Source organism: Buceros rhinoceros, unplaced genomic scaffold, assembly GCF_000710305.1.
Source record: "Buceros rhinoceros silvestris isolate BGI_N320 unplaced genomic scaffold, ASM71030v1 scaffold3019, whole genome shotgun sequence".
In the NCBI taxonomy this organism is placed as follows: Eukaryota; Metazoa; Chordata; class Aves; order Bucerotiformes; family Bucerotidae; genus Buceros; species Buceros rhinoceros.
Window position 1 is genome coordinate 30,284 of NW_010430779.1, and position 21,299 is coordinate 51,582.

A 21,299-nucleotide genomic window follows, 5' to 3' on the forward strand; every position below is an offset into this window, starting at 1 on the left:
TTATCACCAGTTCAACAGAATGAAAAATGTTCAATTTATGATGATAGCCTTAAAGACTTTGGAAAGTCCCTGTTTGCTGTCTATCTCAGAAATAAATTAATGTCATGTCTTACAGCTGGACATTGTATAAAGGCAACCAGGGGCATTTATGACTTGCTTTTCTAGCATTATCTGTTGCTGACAATGTATTATGTGTGTGTGTCTGCAGGTACACACATTATATTCATATGAACTACAGATGTTGGATTAATCTTAGGTTCTTAATGGCTAGGTATGTACTCCCACCTCAGGATTTAGACATCCTTACCCAATGGGTAAGGATGACAGGGCATGACCTCCAGACAGTTCTTTGTTACATCTGTTTCAGATGGCTCCTTTATGATATAGGGCTCAACTGGTGGAGCAGCATTTTCCTCTTAAGTCTTCGGTCCTGCAGGTTCTTTAATGGTTAGCTTACATATGCATTATTACATTTCTGTGTGAATTGTAGTAATATGTCTAGGAGAGTGTTGAAATATAGAAAGCAGCTTCTGAGTTTTGTTCTCAAAGAACATAAGAGAGTTGATAAGCAGAAAGTACAAAATTACATGAACTGTGGAAAATCGATGCTTTCTGTTAAATCTAGAATAAGTTAAATGAAAAGGTGTTCTCACACATACTGATGTTGTTTTCCAGAGCCTGACAGATCTGGACAGTTTACTCAAGAGTACATGGAACATCTTTCTCTCTCCTGTCTTCCTGCAGCATTTTGTATTTTTATGGTTTTCATCTTTGTACTACAAATCTTCTATTTATTATAGAATGTTTGAAAAAATAATGAATGCCTAGCAAACTATTTTAAATTAATCACTTATTCTTGATTTTTGCAAATGTAAAGTGTTAATTTAGTGTCCTAGTGAGTGCTTTGTGTATTTAAGATTTGGATGATCAGGTTGCATAGGACATCTTGGTGCAGTTTTTCTAAGATCTCTTCAGTTCATCTTGCTTCCTCTGAAGCTCCTTATGCTGAGACTTTGCCATTTTGCTCACTAGTCTTTGAAGACCCGAAAGATACTGAACAACAGTGTACCCCATTAGGCTTTAATGATGTTCTCCTTTTGAGCGTGTAAAACCTTAAAGGGATAACTCTGGTATTATCTCACATTACTGTCTGTCTGGCAACTCTTCCATCCCACATAACTGGGGTCAGAAGTCCAAAAGAGAGAATTCAAGAAGTTTTAACATACAGTACAGCATACTTTCTGTCATTAGAGCTCTGCTTTGGTCTAATAAGTCTGGCTGTTGGCCTATTTTCACTTCTGTTCTGTCTTCTCTGTCAAGTCCCATCCTCAACATGAGCTCCTGTAAAGGGAACATGGAAGATCTCTTGCGTGTTTTTCTTCTCAGACTTCAGTGAGCTAAATGTGTTCTCATTGCATGGGAAGAAGAAGAAATTGTTTCTGCCAGTTAAGCAAGTTCAAGATAACGAGCATTGCAGCTGGATAGTAAAAGTACAAAAATTTCAATTAAGGATTGGGGGCAATGTCTTTCTTAGCCTCTCTTGTGATATGGGCAAGATGTCTCCAATCCAGAAATATCTACCTATACATATGGACCGAAGAACAATTTTAATAACTATCCACAAGAATGGACAGAACCATAATGATCTTTTAAAAATGTGGCACAAGCTGTGCCAGAAATTATATACAAATACCAAGAGCCATCCGAAGAACAAAGTATTTTACATTTCTTGGTTATGCTATTCTTCATCTATGCACCATTTGTAGTAATGATAGTTATAATAATAGTGCCTTCCTTCTTCATTTATTCTTCAATTAAACCAAATACGTTTGCTACTTTGATAAGATTCAGATTTGTGATTAATTTGGTTACAATTAATTTAACAGCCTCACCTTTGTGCCTCGTGAGATCGTGGAACTGATTCTTCTGAAAAATATGTAGAAACATATGGAAGATAGGGAAGTGATTAGAGATAGCCAACATGGCTTCACTAAGGGCAAGCCCTACCAGACAAGCCTAGTGGCCTTCTATCCTGGATTGACTACATCAGTGGACAAAGTGCTACTGATGTCATCTACCTAGACTTTGTCAAGGCCATTGATACAGTCTTACCCAACATTCTCACCTCTAAATTGGAGAGATAGGGCTTTGATGAATGCACCACTAAACAGATTAGAAATTAGCTGGGTGGCTGTGTCCAAATAGTTACACTCAATCTTTCAATGCCCAAACAAAAACCACTAATGAGTGATGCTCCTCAAGGGTCCTTACTGGGACCAATACTATTTAACATCTTTCTCAATGGCATAGACCATGGGATTTAGTGCACCTTCAAAAAGTTTGCAGATGCTACCAAGCTGAATGGTACAGTTGATTGGCTAAAGGGAAAGGATGCCATCCAGAAGGACCAGTCAGGGCTGAGAATTGGGTCCGTGCATACCTCGTGATGTTCAACAAGGGGCTGAACATCAAGGAGTTGGTTATCAGTATCAATGCAGGCTGAGAGATGAATGGTATCCCTCCCTGTGCAGAAGGACTGGAGGATAATTGTGGATTAAAAATGAGACATGAGCCAGCACTTTGCAACCCAGAAAGCCAACCGTATCCTGGGCTGCATCAAAAGAAGCGTGGCCAGCAGGTCAAGGCGGGTGATTCTGCTCTGATAAGACCTCACCTGAAGTACTGTGTCCAACTCTGGAGTCCTCAGCGCAAGAAAGAGATGAACCTGTAGGAACAGGTCCAGAGGAGTGCTACAAAAATAGTCAAAGGGCTGGAACACCTCTCCCATGAAGAAAGACTGAGAGAGATGGGGTTGTTCAGCCTGCAGAGGAGAAGGCTCCAGTAATATTGCATATTTGTATATATTAAGGGGTTTATAAGAAAGATGGAGTCTTTTTACCAGGATCTGTAGTGACAGGACAAGGGGCAATTGTTTTAAACTGGAAGAGGGTAGCTTTAGATTGGACATAAGGAGGAATTTTTTTTATGAGGAGGGTGGAAAGACACTGAAAGAGGTTGCCCAGAGAAGTTGTGGATGCCCCATTATATGAAGTGTTCAAGGTCAGGTTGGATGGGGCTTTTTGTAACCTGTGCTAATGAAAGCTGTCCCTGTCTGTGACATGGAAGTTGGGCTAGATGATCTTTAAAAGTCCCTTCTGATCCAAACCATTCTGTGAGTCTATGAAAAATTAGTCTCAGAAAATGGATAGTTTGGATCTATTTTGACCTTTAGAATGTTGTTATATTGGGTTTTTTTTCAAAATCTAATAGGTTTTGTTGCATAAAGAGCTCACCCATTTTCAGCATGAATTTACTTCTATGAAGGTCCAGGATTTCTGTCTGCTGTTAAGTCCACACAGATTTCTCACCATCTTTCTATCAGCTCTCATAACTAAACAACAAAATGCTTGTTTTACTTACTAATACTACTTGCTAACTGGTGGAAATCTCAGCCAGGAAGAAAACGTAGTTGTCATCACTATGACTTTGGGCTTTAAAATCTTAGAGATCAAGGTTGTGATTTGAGTGGACAATGTTATAAGATATTATAAAGAAAACATTCATAGAGTGAGCTATTGCAGTTTTGTGGTTGTGTTTCTTGCTATGAGTGTAGGTGTGAGAAACATGATTCGGAAGAGAAAACCAGAAAATATCCTTCTCAGAAAACCTCAGGTTTTGCAGATACACTTATAATGCTCAGACCCTTTCTACAGACTGCTTTTTCTGTTAGGCCCAGTGATAATCTAGTTACTCAGTTAAAATGTGAAAAACTTATTTAGAAATGGCTACATGGCTACATTTCATCTTTATGCAGTCTCATTTCTAAAATGCTGCTCAGCTTCTCCTCTCATTCCTGTTTTTAGGAGTTCTCATTTCTTATCTCATATAGGAAACATTGACAGTGAACTCCTTCACTCCTGGCTCCTTGTGAGGTACCCTGTGTGTGGTATTCTTCAATACTACTGCCAAGCCTTCCCATTTATCTCCCTGCCTCTGTTTCATCAGTTCACTGAGAATTTGTTACTGATGCCATTTTCTGGACCTCTTACATAAAAACAATCTCATTCTTTATAAAAATAGAACATTTAGAAGATTCTGAGCTGGTTTCATGCTCTGTGGGAGGTCTAGCCAGTAGGAAAAAGCTATGGGAAAGTCAGATGGTCGCTGCAGGCAATACCATCATGTTTGGGTGTGTCCCCAAATTTGAAAGAGTTTGTTTCTTCAACTATTAGTCTTTGTATTTGTATTTACATTGGTAAATGAAGCAATTATCTGGATTATGAAATACTTTGGGCAAGTGATTGGATCTTGATGTACTTGTGGCAGGAAAAACCTTTTTTGTCCTGTCCTCAGACTCTGAACATAGGAAAAGCTCCTCTGACACCTGTGATAGTTCCAGTGATATCAAAGTCTGTAAGTTATATCCTGAGGGTGTGTTCAAGGATCATAACAATACTACTTCTATAATATTCACGTATGTGTTAGTTCACGGATACGTGAATTTGGAAAGGTAACAATATTTCTCAGGAAACCAGCAAGGGTAAATTAATTGCTTCCAAGTGAAGGTCACATGTAATAGTAAACCTCACACATTAGCCTTGCTCCTGAAATGTGAGTTATAGCTGGGAGACATCTTAAGACTGTTCATTACCATCTTGTATGTAATAGTTAACTTATTGTCGAAAAATTAATCTTCAGTTTAAAGTCACGCATCCTGAACAAGTCGAGCTACAGCATGGCTTCGTGCACTCAGATGTCTTTATCCTATCCTATCCTATCCTATCCTATCCCTTCATCCTATGTTCAGGCATACTCTTCAGCTCCTCATTACTGAACCATTATGAACTGCAACCTGACATTAAGCAAAATCAGAATTATATCAGTACTTCAGGCTGCAAAGTATGCTGCAGGCTGTCCTCACAGCAGGGTTGGAACTGACAAGGAGTAAAGAGTAAGTGACAAGAGATGGGATATCACTGTAGCTATCTAACTGCCATCCTCAGTCTTGCTTCTAGGGCTGTAGTCTGCTTCTTTTACCGTTTTGCTTTGCTCACATTTGAGTTTTGCTTGTTCATATAGCAGAGAGGTTACATGTGGTTTCCAGGCCTGCTAGGCAGGTCCTGCTTGTGATGGTGCTATGTGTAGAGAAACTGAAGAATGGGTGCACTTTAACATAAAGGGTGACTTAAAAATAATGAAGTAATATGTATCCTAAATTAATTAAAAGTGAATCATACGTACTGGTTTTCATATCAGTTATTTGTCCCCATTCACACTGTGTTACTCTACTGAGATTATGGGCTTAACTTGCATAAAATGAGAGTGATTCAGTGATGAACCAGTCCGGTCAATGTATAGCATTGCTTTACCAAACAAAAACAAAAAAACAACAACAAAAAAAACCCTGTGAGTTTTGCTTACAAAATAGAACTTGGTTTGGTAAGGGTTGCATTAATTGGAGTCTGTCCTTTTTCTTCTTAAAATGTTTGCAATATCCTTTAAAAAAAGCATTGTAAATTCTAGACAGAAATTGGCTGTTGAGACAAATGGAAATGCAGGCATTATTTGCTTGAGATAATGTGTGTGGCAATTTGGCTGCAACTAATAATTCTGATTCTGAGGCGAATTTACTTTTTGATTGCAAAAGTTACAACAGTGCTAAGAAGATGAAAGCAGTGAAGATTACATCTGAATTTGAAAAGTAATCTGTTTTGACCACATCAAGTAAAAAGCTATTGGCATTTGCACAATAGGTACCTGCTCCAGAACTGAGTTCTCACTGTAATCTTGACCCCTGCTTCTACAGCATTCAGCAAAAATAAATGACTTGCCAAATTAAATTCATTGTGTTAAATAAATGCAAGCCCATTTGCTTGCATAGCTTCGAGTATGTGTATACAGCTGTAGAATGTTTCGGATGTTAAAGTCCTCTTTGATAATATCATAATTCAACTTTATTACAGTGGACAGATTTTCTGACCTTTTGTTTTGCTCCCATTAACACATATATATGAGAGAGATTACAGAAGTTGACCTTTATTGTTATTAAACAGTAAATGCCCATTCCTTCTCCAGCTTAATGGAACTCATTCCTAACTGGTCTACCTACAACTCATGCACTTCACTTTTGGAAGGGTGGAGTCTCTTGTGTTACAGACTCAGCAGCTCAGTCCTTTAATGAGAGCTGTGATACTGAAATACAAGCAAGCATTGAGTAGGGGTGTATATGTTGTCCGCGTATGAGCCAGGTCAGGTCCCAAGGATATCTGGCTGTGTTTGCCTGTTGTTATGTCCAAGCTAATTAGCTGTGTCAACCATCAAGGCTCATTACCTCGGATTTGGCATTGCACTAGCATGTCTAGGTTGTAACAGAACAGGCTAGTAGGCTTACAAAGCACCATTTTGCATCTTCTGTATTACCATGACAGATTTCTGTTAGCTCTGGCAGCATATAATATTCACATCATAGCCTTATTTGTACTGTGCATGGAAAGAAAGAAAGAAGGGAAAACCTTTGATGAACTAGAAAAGATCAACCATGAGTTCAGTTGTGATGACTGCTTCTATTTCTAATATCTAAATATATCAGAGTGGGGGGTCTGTTTTGTTCTCTTATTTCTCTCCTCCTGAAAATATGTACAAATATATAGCTGTATCTCTCACTGGAATATCTATTACTTAAAATCACTTTAGTATTAAGGTTTACCAAGGTATTAAGTATTAAGGTTTATTTTCTCAGCAGACAAAACAGTGTGTTCTTTTCTGTTTGTCCCAACTATCCCATCTTACATACTTTTTGCACTGACAGCCCAAACTGATTTTGGCACCTTGCATATCTTACAACCAACCAACTCTTTTGCCATGTCCCTCTAAAGCAGGATGTAGGGATATCATTAAAAAAAAAAACAACAAAAAAAGTCCTCCTTGGGAATAAATATTTTCATGCTATCACATTGATTTTCTGGTATATGTTCAAAGATAGTTCTGTTTCTAACAACATGAGAAGTGTGTTTGTTTTCCTGCTCAATGACTGGACTAGTGCTGTAGTTGATATATGCTCCTGACTGTCTAAGCACAAAGGCAAGACAAAGATTTCATTTCTGTGCCAAGAAACCTGGGACTAAAGCTCCTAACCTTTCTCCTCTGATTATTGTAACTTCATGCCAGTGAAATCTGTTGGTCTGAACAAAAAACTCTTACAAAAACTTCCTCTTATTTCTGTAAGAGGAACCATTAAATTTGCAGTAGTCTCTCTTCAGAGTGATTACTAGATTAAAGATTCGCTGTAAGTGAGCCTGCAGACATTGAGCAGAGTGTTTTTCAGCCATGACCTGAGAAAGACAATGCTTTCCCTGTAAGTAGCCTGGCTTTGCTACTTCCCCTGGGGAGCTACTAACACAGCTTACAGGAAATGAACTTACAAAACATTTGTAAGGATTTGTTTCTTAGGATGGATAACCATGCAGAATGTGTCTTTCATTGAAGATACATGCCTCAAAAAGTGTGCAAATGTCACTCTGGAATACGAGGCAAGCTAACTGAGGGTTTAGGCATTTTTACGTTTGGCTGTGACTACAGAAACAAACAGTCCATCAGGATTCTTCTTCAGCAGCATTGGGATAACATTACAAGAAACAAACAAGATTTTCTTTTATATCTTTCACGTAGTTTAAGGCAGATTGGGTAAGTTCCCTGTGTAGTCAGTGAGTAGAAGGGAATACTTCTAGGTCCCCTCGGATTTTCTCATCTTTGTGAGGGAGCCATTCCACCTCTCCTTCTGTATGCTCATCATGCTGGGCAACTTTCTGGGATGGCCTGTCTTTGTCCTTGCAAACTGAGAGCAAGCAGGCTGTGAATGTGAGTACCTGTCACTTAAGCACTTAAAGTGAGGTGCAGCTGAGTCCAGATCTAATTCCAGAACTATTGGGTCATCAGTGTAGAGACATCAGGATTATAAGAATGAGATTAGACTTGGGAAAGTGTGCTAAAATTTAAGAATACTTGTTTAAGAAATGAAATGTATTATATTTGATAGTATTTTCAACTGCCTTTGTCTAACCATCAGTACATTCATAACCATTTGCTCCTAATAGGCATTCTGTATTTTTAACCTCTCTAGGCTGGATGAGTCTTTGTCCATCTGGAGAATTTTAGAAGACCATTCATTGCATGCCTGAAATGACATACTTCTTTGCAGATCTAATATCCAGTTCTGCAGTGTCTCTGTAAGCAGAACTCTCATCAAAGTTGCTAACTGTTATACAAAAAGGTCCAGAGAGTGTACCCTATTCCATCTATTAGAAATGATTCAAATAGGAGCTTCGCAGTCTCAAACATAGGGATAACCCAGTCCCTATAGACAAATAATGATGTGTGTCTGTCTGTGTACACAAACATGCATACCTTTAAATGCACATAATGCTGAATTAAAAAAAAATTAATTGAAGGTGAAATCTTTTTCTTTTACCAAAGTCAAGACATTTGCCAAGTTTGTCTTTCATCTTACAGATGTTGATTACCTTGATAATTTTCAAGCAGCTCTATGAATTTGCACCATTTTCCAGTAAATACATTCAGTTCCATCACTATGTTACAACTCATGATTTGAGTTTTAGCAGATAAGTAAAGAGGCAGCTTCATTTATTGCACTTCTGTAGAATATTAAGGGGTTTTGTTTGTTTGCTTTTATTTAATAATTTATTTTGTCAGTTGTGAAATATGGGAAAACAGAAGAGGAATTTTTTTTTCTCCAAATCTTCCAATTTAACTCTTGAATGCTATTACCAAATACCTATTAACTGCTGCCTTCTGAAATGAAATTTTGGCTTAGTAATAACTTCTGTTTAGTTATATTTTAATTCCTGTATTACATTGTTCAATTTTCTGTGAAGATAAATAAGCACTGTACCACAGAGTTGGTTGTTGCCATATACTGTGTAGTCAGTCAAATCGTCCTCAAATACTTCAGAAGAGCATAGGTATTTTGTCTGACTGGTTAATCTACAAGCTTTTCCAAAACCTTCAAAATACAATGTCTTCACAATATTTGGCTTTATTAAGCTCAGTTATAGTCCAAAGCAGGTTATTCATTTCCCAAATTTCCAAATTACCATTTGGTCCATTGTAATAGAAGTCATAGGGTTTGCAACATACATATAATCTTAAGAAAAGTTGACTGAATCATGGAAGCGCTTACCCCAAATTCCACATACCATTGAAAAGATTTACATCTTCTCCTTTTGGTAAGTCGTATCTTTTCTGTATGCTAGGCATAGCTCTGTAGAACCATAAACTTTTCCAATCATTTCCTTTGAATTTTTTTCTTCTATGCTTGAGGAAGAGGATGTATTCATAGTGCCACTGATAGAGCACTGATTAACTGCTACGAACTTTGTCAACTTCAATTGGTCATGTACTGTATGGTATTATCAAGCATATTTGTGATATTGTAACCTCATGATTATAATAAATTCTCACTAGGCAACATAAGAAAATTGTGATTAAATACAAAGAGAACTTGTGTAGGTCTTCAAATAGGTCTTCAAAACATCTTCTTACCAACTGGTATTTCTGCTGCATGGTGGGAAAATATGAGGGACTGCTTGTGTATGCATACTCTTATGTTTGAAACAATAATAGAAGGGATAGAAAGGGGGAGCTGACATGAATCTGTGATGAAGCTGGGCTATGTTTTTAACCCTGTTTACTTTGTGAAATTGCTGTGGGTAGAAAAACTGAAAAAGGGAGGGAAAAATCTGGAGAAACAGTATGTCTGTTTAGTGGGATAACACTTAACCTCCTTTGCTTTTTGCTCTACTTTCTTATAAACTGTGGAGTTTAAATATTAAGATAAAAGACTATTCACATTCCAGTTTACATGAAATAAGATGGATTTTGTTTTAAATGCTATATGTAGGGGAACAAAAGTATTTGCCCCTTTGGTTAGCTGGAAAACACTTCCAAAAGCAGCTCCGGTTATATATCATGTTCCAGTCTGGTTTTAGCAACAGGAATCTGTCAGAACATTCAAGGTAAGGCTTCATTGTCTATATTCACCTTTGTCTGTTTTCACCAAAGTGAAAAATGCAAGGAATTTTCTGGCTTATGCACGGGACTCAGCTCAAATAAGTTTAATGAGATAACACATTTGGTCTTGCACACAGATGCATACCTGCTGACACACAAAGGTGAAAATGTAGAAGGCAAGAAAAAGAGCACAGTGCTGATATCGCACTCACTGTCCCAAACTAGAGAAACCAATACTTGAAGTCAAAAATACCTAGAAAAGTTCTAAACCTTAAAAAAGCTTTATTTCACTCACTGAGAAAAGCAAAATGCTCTCCATTGTCTAATGTGGATTTTATTCTCTCTTGTTACCTTCAACATAAGGTAAAGAGACATTTATGGACATTATTCCTCTTTCACCAGAACCAGCATTCTACTTTGGAAATAATGAATACTATGTTGATGAGAGTGCTGGCTATATTGAGGTGCATGTCTGGAGGAGTGGAACTGATCTCTCTAAAGCTGCTTCTGTTACGGTGAGGTCTCGCAAGTCTGAACAAATAACTGCAGAAGGTAAGTTATTGTTTTGCTCTAGTTTCAAAATACATCTCAACAATAAATGCTACTACATTTGGTCTTGATATTGATTCAGCTACATAAGAGGAAGTTTGTATGTCTCTTGTGCTTATCACATCTTTCTTAGAACAGATTAAGTATTTAACAGAATTTCTCTCAAAGAAACAGGAATAGGAGCAACTGTGAAGTACAGCACTAAGAGAAATGCCTTCAAATCCTCATATAAAATACTGTCTCGCAAAGGCAGTTGATTACTGCCTCAACAGCATGCTCTGGGCACAGAGTTATAATCACTGGCAGCCTGCGGCGTTTGCTCCTCTCCTGTTTATTATAGGCAGTGAGAAACTGTTATGCACTATCCTCTTCAGCAAGAGGATTGCTACACCTGTGCAGTTCAGTGAGGCTTTGACAGAACCTCTGTCTGCAGAATCAAATGTTAGTGTACTGTATTTTTTTTCAGAAACCACGATATTTAAAACTAAGACATTCATATAGAGAGAGTAAAAAATTTCTTCCTTAGATGCTTATCCTGAGGGTAAGTAAGTGGAGAGTAGAGTTTATCTTCTCAACTAATTTTCAGTGAGGCAAAATTGTGTAAAACTTACTATTGTTTCAGGAATATTGAAACATTGTGTATACGTATCATACAACATACGATAAACATCAAATTTCTCATGAAAAAGAAAAGTATAAAGTCCGAAAAAAAATATGGTTACTTAATTTCTGAGCTTGCTTTATACAATCTGATGTCTTTATCTCATTCTGAATATTGAAGTTGTTTTATTTCTGGGGAGAAAAAAAAATCCTTACAGTAAGAATCTTGATTCATTGTGTCAGGATCTCAAAACTGGGAATGGCATAGCTTTTGGGCTGTTCAGTCTGTTGGTCACAGCCTGAACACTCTGACCTGGCTGGCTGCCTGCAAAGCTGTGAACCTGGTTCTTGATCTTACAGAGTGCAGCAATGGATCTGCAGTGTTGAGCTGCCAGTCCTGGCATCCTGCCTTGGAGGCTGAGCTCTGGGGCAGTGGTAGGGACTGTAGGCAAGTGACCATTTGAGGATGGTTTTTAACCTTGACAAATTTTGTCAAATTCACAGAATTCCACACCTTGTTTCAATTTCAGTGAAACTTTTCCCCAAAGCTTTGTTTCAGTAGCTTTGCTGCTTATTCTCTGAAAAAAAATGAATGTTAAAAGTCAGTCCTTCACTGAAGTTCTAGATGCTTTGGTTCCAAGATAGAGTGTCATATTTTAGTCAGTATCTTGTTTTGTTTGCTTTCTTCTCATTGGCTTGTTATGGATTGGCTTGCTTTGCTTAACACAAAACATAAAAGCAAACCAAACCCGGATCAGTCTGTCTTTAACCTTAAGGTGCCAGACCTCACCTGACATAGTCTGAGCAGAATTTGATTCTTTTGGTTTCCATTCATTCTGGTTTACACAACTCCTCTGAACAGCAGTCCTTCCTTACAGTCCACTCACAGGCCTTTTCTCCTTCCCTTTTTACATTAGCCCCTAAACTTCCATCTCGGTTACAGACTAATAAGAAATTTCTATCTAAAAGATTTTGCTTCATCTCCAGATTCTCTCTCAAAACTTTTTGCTTGCTTTCATTTCTCACTTAAAACAAACTGTTTTGTTCCAGTGAAATAACTGTTGGTTTACAACAGAACAGAATCAATCAGCACCATTTTGTGACTTGAATAGTTAAACAAAAAGAGGCTTAATATTGTTTTATCATATAGTCCAATTTAGATGGTCAGAAGATATTTTTACTTTACATGACTACCAGAATTCGGCAAATTCTAAAATTACAGAAAAAATAGATTTACCTATAATTAACTGTTTAGTGATAGGTATTTTTATTTCTCATTACATGTAACACTATTTATTAATTTGGTTTTCTCGATCTCTTTTCTATTGTTAGCTGGAGTAGATTATGTAGGCATCAGTCGTAATTTGGATTTTTCCCCTGGAGTCACTATGCAGACATTTCGTGTGGTAATTCTGGATGACCTTGGACAGCCAGTGTTAGAAGGAACTGAGAAGTTTGAGCTTGTGCTAAGGATGCCCATGAATGCTGCCCTTGGAGAACCCAGCAAGGCCACCATCTTCATTAATGACTCAGTGTCTGACCGTGAGTAATAATTTTTCTGACTTTTTCATGTTTATGGAGGACAGGGATGACTGCAATACACAAATAGCACTTGTCCTTTTGAATCTCACCAAAGCCAGTGAATCCACACATTTCAGCTACAGATGATGTGTTAAGTCATTGGCTGTCTAGCTGCTTATGATATATATATAGTGCAATGTTACATAACTAAATTTGAAAGAGTAGAGGGAATATATAACTTTTGCAAGTGTACTTTACATATGCTTTTTATGTTTTTTCTGCCCAGTGCCTAAGATGCAGTTTAAAGAATCTCTATATGTAGGCAATGAAAATGATGGACAGATTTCTGCCATGATATATAGGAGTGGGGATATCCGATACACATCCACTGTGAGATGCTATACAAGACAAGGTTCAGCTCAGGTAATGATGGACTTTGAAGAACGTCCTAATACTGACAGTTCTATCATCACATTCCTTCCTGGTAAGCTCCTGATCTTATTTTAGAAGCCTTTAATCTACCATGTTTTGTTTTGTTTTGCTTTGCTTTGTTTGTATGTTTCTTTGATTTGGTTTGGTTTGGTTTAATTCTGTCTTCTCATGAAGTAGTGCCAAAAGGAGCAAAATGCACTGAAATGAATGTCTCTTTCTGCTTCCCTCTGGATCTAGAATGGTAATCGATATGAACCAAAGGGACATATCTTCGTATAGGTTCAGTCTGAGTGCCGGGATCTTTCAGTAGCAAAAGCAGGTGGAGTGTAGCACAGTAGCTGAAACACAGACCTGCTGTCAGAAAGGAAACTTCAGAAGCTTTGCTCTTTGTTAAGCAGATTTCCGGTAAATACATTTGACTTGCACTGAAATGGGTCTTTCAACAGGAATATGGCTCTCTGATTCCTGTTAGAATTTTTTTTTCCCACCAAGGCTTTAATAAGGCAGTTCACCAATAGCCGGTGTTTAATATCTCACATCAAAGATGAAATAGAAATAAATCAGATGTTACTGCCTTCAGAGAATATTGCCTGATTCACAGAATCACAGAATGGTAAGGGCCAGAAGGGACCTCTGGAGATCATCTAGTTCAACCTCCTTGCTAAACCAGGTTCACCTAGAACAGGTTGCACAGGATCACATCCAGGCAGGTTTTTAATATCTCCAGAGAATAAGACCACAACCTCTCTGGGCAGCCTGTTCCAGTGCTCTGTCACACCCACAGTAAAGAATTTTTTCCTCATGATCAGGTGGAACTTCCTGTGTTGTAGTTTGTGTCCATTGTCTTTTGTTCTGTAGCTGGGCACTACTGAAAAGGGTCTGGACCCATCCTCTTGACACCCACCCTTTAGATATTTCTAAACATTGATAAGATCCCCTCTTACTCTTCTCTTCTCCAGGCTTAACAGACACAGGTCTCTCAGCCTGTCCTCATAAGAAAGATGTTTCAGCACCCTAACCATCTTCGTAGCCCTCCACTGGAGTCTCTTCAATAGTTCCTTGTCTCTCTTGAACTGGGGAGCCCAGAACTGGACACAGTACTCCAGATGTGGCCTCATTAGGGCAGAGTAGAGGGGGAGAAGAACCTCTCTCAACCTCCTGGCCACACTCTTCTTAATGCACCCCAGGATAGCATTGGCCGGCTTGGCCATGCAAGCACACTGCTGGCTCATGGTCCTTGTTGTCCACCAGGACTCCCAGGTCTTTCTCCACAGACATGTTTTCCAGCAGGTTAACCCCCAGCCTGTACTGTGCATGGGGTTATTCCTTCTCACATGCAGGACTCTACACTGCTTTTGTTGAACTTCCACTTGGGATTAATTGTTCTGAGCCCCTTAGGATGTGACTTACCTCTTTTTGTGAGTGTCTCTTTACCATTTCTTCATGAAGACAAGTAGCAAAGAGGTCTGCTAGGCTCATATTATTTCATTTATATCATTGATATATCAATGTATCATTTCCCCTTGTACTCGCCATTGGTGAGGCCTCACCTTGAATACTGTGTCCAGTTCTGAGCCCCTCACTGAAAGAAGGACATGGAGGTGCTGGAGCATGTCTAAAGAAGGGCAACAAAGCTGGTGAAGGGTCCTGTGAGGAGCATCTGAGGGAACTGGGGTTATTTAGCCTGGAGAAAAGGGGGCTCAGGGAGATCTTATCACACTCTACAGCTACCCGAAAGGAGGTTGTAGCAGGGTGAGGGTCAGTCTGTTCTCCCAAGTAACAAGTGATAAGACGAGGGAATTGCCTCAAGCTGTGCCAGGGGAGGTTTAGGTTGGATATTAGGAAATTTTTTTTTACAGAAATGGTTGTAAAGCATTGGAACAGGCTGCCCAGGGAGGTGGTGGAGTCCCCATCCCTGGAGGTATTTAAAAGACAAGTAAATATGATGCTTAGGGACATGACTTAGTGGTGACCTGGCAGTGCAGGGTGAATGGCTAGACTGGATGATCTTAAAGGTCTCTTCCAACCAAAATGATTCAGTGATATCTTGTTTCCATAAACTTCTTAGGCATGTTTAATACGTGGCAGTTTCAGCAGTTTTCACATTTCCCATGCAATAATGAGCAGGATAAGTTTGGCTTTTTTTTTTTTTTTACCTTTTAATGGATAATTTATTTTCTGTAGGGGGGGAAAATGACCTCAAAAAAATAACAGTCAACATCCTGGTCTGGTTCATCATCTTGAAGAGCCTTGATCATATTTGCCTCTATAGAGATGAAAAAAATACTGTAAATTTACCTCATCTCTCTCATATACTATGTTGTTCCTTTAGTCAGAGATGTAGGAGTCATACCATGATGATGAGCCCACTAAGTCTGAGAGCCAGATACTCTACACACTACTCATAACTCTTTCTCCTCTTAGGCCTTTTTCCCAGAGTCTCTGAACATCTAGTAAGTCTAGACTCATTGATTTGTGAGTGGTCAAATAGAGCATTTTGCAAATTCAAAGCATTTTTAAGGCAATATTCGTTGTCACTTGGAAGCAGAGGGAGTTTAAAAGACATTAAAATCAAGTGGAATAATATAAGTGAATGTCCACACAGTTGGAGAGTGTCCAGTCAAAAGAAAGTCAAAATAAAAAGCCTCAGGACAAAATTACTATTAGTATTAATGAAAGTTTCTATTACTCTACTTCTTTGTGCAAGTATTTATTTTCTAAATGTACTATGGGAGAGGTCCCTGAGAAGGAGTTTCATTTTATTCTGAGATAAAACAAAGGGAACAATATGTATGAAGTGGATACACCAAACAGAAACTTGTCTTACAGAAGTCTGAAAATGGAGGATGCCACTTTAATGAGTTTCTGTAGAAAGATGATTACTAATTCTGTTTTCACTATTGTTGTTACTCATTAACTTATATGGTGTCAAGGTGGATGCCTTGACCAGAAGAAGCAGCATGTAGTTTTTTGAGCTTGGAGAGTAGTGCTGTAATAGAACAAAGAGTATTTTTCTGCCTGATACTACCTTCAGAATGATTGCAGGTGAAACTGAGAAGCCTTGCACACTGGTGCTTGTTGATGATACTTTCCATGAAGAAGAGGAAGAGCTACGTCTGGTTCTTGGCACTCCAAGAAGTGATTCTTCCTTTGGTGCCTCTATTGGCGAACAAAATGAGACACTGATAAAGATACAGGATGATTCAGACAGTAAGACATTGTTTAGTTGTTATTGGCTTTTGGAAGCCTGTTCGTGTGCTCTAAAAACATTTTTCTTCTAATTACAGAGTCTATTATTAAGTTTGGTGAGACCAAATTTAGTGTGAGTGAACCAAAGGACAAAAGGCAAGTAGCAATTGTAAAAATCCCAGTTCTTCGTCTGGGAGACACTTCCAAGGTTTCTGTGGTGAGAGTTCACACAAAAGATGGATCTGCTACTTCTGGAGAAGACTATCACCCTATATCAGAAGGTAGGATCATTCAAATGATTATCGCATCCTACTATTTGTTTTAATTCATGACTCTAATATAAAGTTTGAAAAATTAAATAAATTTACGAATAGGACGCTTTGCAACTACATCCATTAATACATTTTGCTATTCAAATTCAGCACGGACGTGGTCCCATGTGGTATGCAACAGCCAAATTGCTCTTGAAATGCTAGATATCACTGAAGGTGTTTCCAAAAGAATTGTGAGTCCTTTGAGAACATCCATAGCTCAAGTAACTGTGGAAGACGTGTGAGTGCTACCTTGGTGACATTTGCAAATTGGAATACCATTACTCTGCAGAAGCATCTACTCATAGGACATGGTTGTGTAGTTGCTAATGGCTTTTGCATTATGTAGAAATTAATGTCTGTTTCTATTTATTTTTCTGCTTTCTTAATAATTAAGCCCTCGTTCTGTATCTCTACAGTTCACTGCCAAATGGCCCTCACTAGCAAGGAATGAGGAGAGAAGTTATGCAACAGAATGAGAAATTTCTTAGCTGATTAAATTATTTCCATTAATAGCACACCCACATGGTTTAGTGAATGAATAATGGAGTTTGTAACACTAATGATTTTTTTTTTTTTCTTCTAAACAAGCTTCACCACAAACTGCAGGAGAATCTCTGCTCCCATGCCTGGAGCACTCCTCCCCCTCCTTCACTGACTTTGGTGTCTGCAGAGTTGTCTCTCACGTTTTCTCACTCCTCTCTCCTTGCTGCAGTTGCCATTGTGCAACAATTTTTTCCACCTTCTTAAATACGTTATCACAGGGGTGTTACCACCGTCAGTGACTGGCTCAGCCTTGTCTAGTGGCGGGTCCGTCTTGGAGCCATCTGGCATTGGCTGTATTGGACAGGGGGAAAGCTTCTGGTGTCTGCTGACAGAAGCCATCCCTCTAGCCTGCTCACTACCAAAACCTTGCCACGCAAACCATGTACTGTCAGCTAAGATCGAACTTGTTATCCACCACATATTCCGAATATTTTTCAGGGCTGGTGTTTTTCAAAATGCAGTACTCTTTTGTTTAAGTGTATCTTTGTGCCTTATTTTTTATATATTCCATTGTATTAAAGTGTGTTTTGTTTGAATAAGACCTGACGATGCTTTTTATTCGGTCTTTTGGTCATTCACATAAGTTACCAACATTTATGTAATCATTTGTCCCAGATAATTTTCAAAATATTTATTTCCATTGGACTAAATCTTGGTCTTTGCAAATCTCTTTTCGTGATGGTAATGCCTCATTTACATGTGTCCAGTGATTTCCACGTATCCACTGCTATTCATTAGTGTTACTTTAAGCATGAAATAGGTTAAATTAAATATATGAGCATCTGTAATTCAAAAAGTGAATATTAGCTGCCATTTCTCGTGGCTGGGCCTGGAATTAGAGCTTGTTATGAACAACAGATTATTTTTAAGTGTTTCATTATTTTTTTAGAAATTGAGTTTAAGGAGGGTGAAACACAGCACTTTGTGGAGATTGAAGTTCTCTTTGATGGAGTAAGAGAGATGAGAGAAGCCTTCACTGTTCACCTGAAGCCTGATGAGAACATGATTGCAGAAATACAGGTAACAAACTCATGCAAAGTCCTCAACAGCAAAATCTGGTAAACAGACCTTCTTGCTTTCTGGCCCATAGCTTTACGCTTAATATTTATACAGGGTCTGGTTTCTTTAGTGTTCTGAAAAGAAAAAAAACATTTTAGCTTTTGCTTTTGTAGTCTGCAATATACTTTCCAGTGCCTCAACCCTTTCTCAAAAACTCGTCCAGTTAAGGTTTTAGAACTTATTTTGGGATAATGTTTTAAAGGCTAGACACATTCTGATTAAGGTCCAGCTTGAATCCCCTTGTTTATTTAAATGTTCACAGAGGACTGTTTCTTCCTTTTCATTGTCAGACAGCCAAGGCCATTGTTTACATTGAAGAAATGAACAGCATGGCAGATGTCACCTTTCCCTCTGTCCCTCAAGTTGCATCCCTTTTGATATATGATGATACTGCCAGAGCCAAAGACAGAACCAGTCCCATAGCTGGCTATCCTGTCATCTGTATCACAGTGAGTATGTCTCTGGAAAGATGGAACAAAATCAGTATATGGATTTTGCTCAATGGATTTTGGACACTCAGCATCAATATCCATATTGTTGTGAGTCACACATGAGTTCAATCTAGAACTGTCCTAAGGCCTGATCTAATTTGTCAGGATAACAAATCCATTTTCAGGAGACAAAAAGCGTATAAATGTGTTTAACTTGTTCATCACTAACAGAGATTTGGTACTCACACTATGTCTATGATTGCATAGACATATGACACATGACCTTACTGTTTTGTGCATTATCTTGTCTTAATGTGCAGAGTTAAAATCACTGAAGATAACAGACAAGCCATTGTTTTCAGTGAGTGCCACAGTCTAAAAAAATTAATATTGTTTTTTCAGGTTCTACAGGCTTCTTTCATTGTCATTTTGCAATGGAAAGGTTTGCATGAATATTCATATGCATCTTCATCTTGTTTCTCACATCATTACTTATGCACAGAAATGGATCATATGTTGAATGGTTCTAAAGAAAAAAAAAATTTAAAAAGAGAATAATCTTATAATGCAAAGTATTAGCAGAATTATATCAAAGAGTGAAATTCAAGTTAAAGTAGCATGTAGTTTGTGCTTCATAACTATGTTAGGTTTTCAGCCATAAACCACAATTTAAAATAATATTTTGATTTCAATAAGCATAAGGTAAATAATTTTACCTGCCTTTTAATCTAGCATAACAATTCTGAAAGCATCACTGTTGAAATAAGTTGATATCTTTCTTAGAAATTTACGTAGTCAGTTCCTTGTTGTTGAGTTTTGTGACTCTTGGTAAATTAATATTCCTTTGCCATGAAGTAAATAAATTGTTAACATGTCTGCCTTGTTCTGCAGGCTTGTAATCCTAAATATGAAGACTTTGACAGAACTGGATCTATATGTGCCAGTGAGAATATCAATAATACTCTGACACAATACCGGTGGCTTGTAAGTGCACCCACTGGTCCTGATGGTGTGACTAGCCCCATGAAGGAGGTTGACTTTGATACCTTCTTCACCTCCTCCAAGATGATTACACTTGACTCCGTTTACTTTCAAGCTGGTTCTCGTGTCCAGTGTGCGGCTCGTGCTGTGAATTCAGATGGGAATGTGGGTCTTGAGCTTATGAGCCCTATTGTAACTATAAGCACATCAGAAGGTAAGACATCATCACCTATTGCAAAACCCCCAGATCTCTTTTGGATCCCAAATCCCATCCAAACAAAATTTGTTTATGTGATCAGTTGCTTTAACTTTACAGTTTCACCTTTTCTTCTGTTGTTTGTAGAGGTAGTGCAAAAACTGTCTTCTTAAAACAGCAGAAAATGGTATAAAGAGAATGGTTGCTATCTTTGCTAGCTCTCCACATCTTTAAATGGTAGTTATCCACACAGCAAACTTGTATGTTCAGGAGAACAGTATCTAATATGCATAGGAATTACTGAAACCTGGTTTCTGTGGGCTCTTGAATTCAGCTGTAGTAATGTTGCAGTACAATCGCAGCTCTTATTAGACATTAAAGAACCCACATGGAAGTGCTATTATGAATGCCTAACCAGAAGAAAAGCTTCATTTGACATTCAGGCCTTAGTGGACACCTGAAAATCAGTGTCTTTCTTGACTAAAGATTTAAGCAACCGATGTCCAATAACAAGATGTAGTCAAAATTTTTTCATGGTTGAGGTATTCATAATATTCATCTTTCTTCTTTCTCTCATACTCTCTATGTCTCTCTCTCTGATTCTCTGATACCTAATCAATACTGAACTGATGCTACATTCTCCCAGCCAGCAGTTACCTCCTTTGCCCAGACAACTCTTTTCATGAAACTCATACTGAAAAACGTTACGAAACAGAGGTGAAGGACCCAGTACAGGCTGTTAGCATGTTTTGTTACATGTTTTGTTGTAGAAATCACAGATGCCTTTGTTCGTTGTATAATATGGAGAATGAGTAATTATCAGCAATAAAGATTAATTACAAAACATTCTCTTATATTACCCTTGTGCAGCCATTTTGCATTCTTTGTGTCATCTCTGCTGCCTTTGTAGCTGTATTAACTTTTCTGCATTTTGTGAGATCTTACGGTAGGTAACAAATTACCTGACTGTTCATTTGCAGTATTATTTTCATTTCCTTGACCTTTCCAACCGAATATTTTAGTTAAAACTTTTTCTTTTCTCCTAAGTTAGAGCTTTAAGGAGCTTAATGAATGGAATTCCTATTTACCATTGTCCTTTATTCCACATTGTGACTGTAGGCTCAAGTCAGCTTTGTTTGCACTGTCAGAATCCTACACCCTGAAAAGGACTCTCTAAGGGTATTGTCTGCAAGGTGCACAGTCGTGCTTGTTAAGGGCAGACAGCCTTGTGCTGGGTGAGCTAGTTTTATGTTAAACAGACTGTCTGTGTTAGTGTTATAATGCGTGATTTGGATTACACTTGACAAATTAGCAGGGCAGATGAGCTCAGGCTAAGGACTTGAATTGTCGTGCCCGTATTACTCCCAGTACCCAAGCTAACTTGTGATGTGGAAGTCAGCAACACTGAAGATTGTGTACTACATAAAGGGAACTGTTAGATGCTGCTTTGAAAGAGTG

General features: G+C 38.2%; 1 protein-coding gene across 1 annotated transcript in view; it reads left to right on the forward strand.

Moving 5' to 3' along the window:
* LOC104499615 (FRAS1-related extracellular matrix protein 2-like) overlaps window positions 1-21,299 on the forward strand; it is a gene marked incomplete at its 5' end in the record, with an annotated part of 60,019 nt that overhangs the window by 12,652 nt on the left and 26,068 nt on the right. Inside the window, 8 exon segments of the mRNA XM_010143144.1 lie at window positions 10,429-10,578; window positions 12,508-12,717; window positions 12,983-13,180; window positions 16,174-16,338; window positions 16,416-16,598; window positions 18,064-18,194; window positions 18,524-18,682; window positions 19,556-19,859. Of these exon segments, the coding sequence (XP_010141446.1) occupies window positions 10,429-10,578; window positions 12,508-12,717; window positions 12,983-13,180; window positions 16,174-16,338; window positions 16,416-16,598; window positions 18,064-18,194; window positions 18,524-18,682; window positions 19,556-19,859 (1,500 nt within the window).